Consider the following 3,785-nt stretch of genomic DNA (forward strand, 5'->3'; position numbering starts at 1 on the left):
AAATTTACTAGAAGTATGACTGAGGCCAAATTTTTAAAATTACGAAGAATACTTGTTATGCTAGAGGTGAACATTAAGAAGAGGGAACGCTATAATATTCCTTTCTTTTTTACATCTTCCTTGTAATATTACAGCCAATCTTCAAAGATGATGTTAAGGAATAAGATTGTTTGAAAGTGATAGAAATTAGGAATAATAATGTTTATTTAGAAAGTACTAAAAAAATAACAATATTTATTTCACAAGTATTCAAAAACTTTCCACCACATAGAAACTTCTATTAGTTTCTGGATTTTTGTTTTAAAGGTTTTCTTAGCCATTCTAACATCTCCTAGAAATATATATGGAGTCTATATATTCAATAATATACTTATCATGGTATAAGTAGAAATAAAAGAATACAATGCAAATATTGTATTTCCCAGTATTATTCTTCATTTGTTCTGTTTTCTTTTATTTTGTTTGTTCATCACTCTACAGGAAGGATGTAATTTTCGAAAGGGGTCTGTTGCAGGTCTTTCTTATTATTGCAGACAGGTCCTGCCGGAGATTCTCTAGTTTCATAAAGAAAGGTTGAAGGTTCCTCCTCAGTTTTTGTTGTGGAGAGGGATTCTATCTCGTAAAATAGCCAGCTCATAAGAAGATTATTCAGTTCCATGAAGCTTAAGATTCTAGAGAGCTACAAATGAAAGCCATCGATTGACAAGTAACTCGAGATAACTTTCAACCAGCTTCGACAAAGAGGGATTGAGACGCTTCTGTCTAGTTGCTAGAGCAAAAATAAGTCTTTTCCTTAAGTCCTGTAAATGATCAATAAAGCTCCTCCCATCATGTTCACTCTTTTCCGATTTCCAAAAATAGCATCTTTGGAGCAAATGCGACCAGGTCAAATCGCGTAGCAATCTTGATATTTCGTGGCCCTCTTCCATTTCCCTAATTTAGATTAACTTCTTCTGATCACCGCCAGACGTAGAGAAATGTTTACGAATCGGGATAAAGGCAGATAATTTTTGTTTGTAAAGGATCTCAGACATGGAAGTTTTCTCTGGAGTCCAAAATCGAGCAAGCGAGGAAGAATAAGCAGCAGCAGCAGAAAAGACGAATGGAGGAGCAATGTTTATTTTCTAAATTGCCAGTTAGACTTCCAAATCACGTACTTATGGTCAATGCCATTCAAATGAATGGAGCCCTCAGCTTTCAGAAAAAAGTTGTGTCTATTCTGGTTTCAAAACAGATCTTTCGTATAGCGTGTTAGCGACAGGTTAGTCAATCGTAATCGTTAAATACAAAATCGACAGGTTAGTCAATCGCAATCGTTAAATACAAAATCGACGGTGTAAAACCCTCGACTAACACACGTACTAATCAATCCATACTGTCATTTTAAAGCCAAAATAAAAACATCCCAAAAAAAAAAAGTCAGTCTTTCCCAATGCGAGTTATTTTGTTTTGTAAGTGGGTTGAGCGCGTTCATAACGTGGCAGCCAAATAAATAGTTAATGAAAAGAGACAGAACACAATTATACTGTCGGCTGTCGGCTGGATAGACAATTCCTTACATACTTATCTACAACTGTCACTTTTCGCCTTAGTTTCCTTACATTGCTTCTCGATCACCGTGTTTTGTTGAACCTGAATTTCTAGTCGACCATTTAAGAGACCTCTTAAAGTAAAAGAACGAAACGCGTTGCGCCCGTGTTGTAACTTGGACCCTCCAAATGTTGTTGTAAACGTCAGCAATATAAGTGCCAGCATACCACACTCCATTTTCTTCATGGTTGCGACTTGTGCCCTTATATCCCTGCCTTTCACTTGCAAATCAGTTTATCAAACAGACAGATCTGAACACCGGTACCTATTTTCTCTACGGCTAAAATCAAAAGGATGAGCGTGTCGTTTGGGATCTTCAAGCCCCACAATGGCTGCGACATCGACGATGTAATTGTCCACATGACTGCTGTGGCAGCTTCTTTACAAAACACCCGCAACATTAACATCGCAATTTTCAGGTGCTTCGACTGTTCATGGGTATGTGGCTCTCTTTTCTCTTATTTATCTATAGTTAGATGATCGAAATAAGAGCTGCCTTGTTTTAATTGCCTCAATTTGTTTTTTGGTACAGGCTGCTGTTTTTGCAGTAGGAAAGGAGGGTTCGCAAATCAATGACAGAACATCCTTAAATCTGCCTGAGGTAAGTTAGCTGATGAAAATACTGCTATTAACTAAAGGAATCAACGATCATTGAATTCGGTAGGTAGTAATTTCTGAATGGGTTGAAGCAGGCAGCAGCGTTTATCGAGAGATTAAAGTGCGAGGTGAAAATGGTGGACTCGGGTTACTTCACCCTCAATTCCCAGCAGACAAGCGCAGGCGAGCTCTTTGCGCGGCTGTCATTGGGCGATATCGTGAGCGTTCGCAGGATACAGTGCAGCTCCAAGAGACAAGACATGCTCTCTTACTCCTGTCTTGCCATTCTCAAATCCTATTTTAACCGGCTAAATGGCGTAAATTCGTATTCCTTCTATGACTCGCTAGACGGGAAGCGGATTATCGGTTTGGGTGTGTGGGATAACATTCAATCTGCATTGTCTATGGTGAAGTATCCAGAAAACAACCCTGCGCTGCCGTACTGGAAAGAGGCTGGGGCAAAACAGCTAAAGTATCACGTATGCCAGGTTGTATACGCGACAGAAACCTTTACAACGAAAACTTGCACACCTGGATTTAAGATATAATTTTTTCGTACACATTTCCAGGATATTTGATTGTATCCAGGTGTATTACAATCTTTATTGAAGGGATTCGGTGCGTAAGACGCACGCAAGTTCCATCCAAGGCCAAAGGCTTTGGAAGATTCATGCAAATGTAATATCTTTATTAACGATTGGATAGAACACCTTTTTCCTTTACCAATAATCCAACACCTGCGTTCTTGACCTTCTGCATCCTTGATGTCAGGTTTTGACTGTATGCTATCAATAAATTACTAACACGTGTGTTTGAAGTTGTGGGTATAGATGTCCGGCATGTCGTTAAAAAACTTTTTGGAAGCCTTTTTTAACTAATTTCCCTAAAACTCTTCAAATAACTGCTATACGGGACAACGTCTATTCAATAACCAGAATGGACCTTTAATTGTATTTGAAAGAAATTAACTAGGCAGTCAGTGGATGTTTCTAATGTGATCATTTTGTGTTTTTCAAAATGAATTATTAAATGAGATATGTTTTCTAATAGTTATTGTGTTTTCTAATTTTTTTAATAAGTCATTTTTTAAAACACAAAATGATCAAATTAGAAGCATTCTACTGATTGCATGGCTAGTTCTTTTCTGAAAAGCAGTTAAAGATGCATTCTAATTGTTGAATGGACAATTCTTTATGGGAGATCGTTTTATTCCAATTTGTGGGTTGAATTTGCAAAATGCAATTGAAAATGAATTCTGATTGTTGGATAGACAATTCGCTATGGGGACTATTTCACTCTAAGATCTATGGGTTGATTTTACCCCTGAAATCTAATAAACAAGGTGGAGTAAGATATGTGGTTTGGCAGGTGGCCAACTGTTGACTTCTGTCAGGTACATAACAAAGATCAGTTGATATATACAATTTAATTCTGATAGATAACAACAAACATATTTTTTTCTATCCATTCTAACGTGAGAAGAGCTTCTAAATAGAATATGTCTTTGTCTTCGTTTATTTTTAGGAGCATGCTCATCATTCATCATGAAAATAATATTTTTTTCTCGTCTCCATTCTAAGAATGTATCAGTGATTGTA

General features: G+C 37.1%; 1 protein-coding gene across 1 annotated transcript; it reads left to right on the forward strand.

Moving 5' to 3' along the window:
• Positions 1–1,765: 1,765 nt before the first annotated feature.
• Positions 1,766–2,936, forward strand: LOC131074390 (uncharacterized). Its single transcript, XM_058011010.2, has 3 exons — positions 1,766–2,028; positions 2,123–2,191; positions 2,283–2,936. Exons 1-3 carry the CDS (start codon positions 1,885–1,887, stop codon positions 2,733–2,735), a joined length of 666 nt encoding a protein of 221 aa, XP_057866993.2. The 5' UTR covers positions 1,766–1,884; the 3' UTR covers positions 2,736–2,936.
• Positions 2,937–3,785: the final 849 nt, after the last annotated feature.

Source organism: Cryptomeria japonica, chromosome 3 (genome assembly GCF_030272615.1).
Source record: "Cryptomeria japonica chromosome 3, Sugi_1.0, whole genome shotgun sequence".
NCBI lineage: Eukaryota > Viridiplantae > Streptophyta > Pinopsida > Cupressales > Cupressaceae > Cryptomeria > Cryptomeria japonica.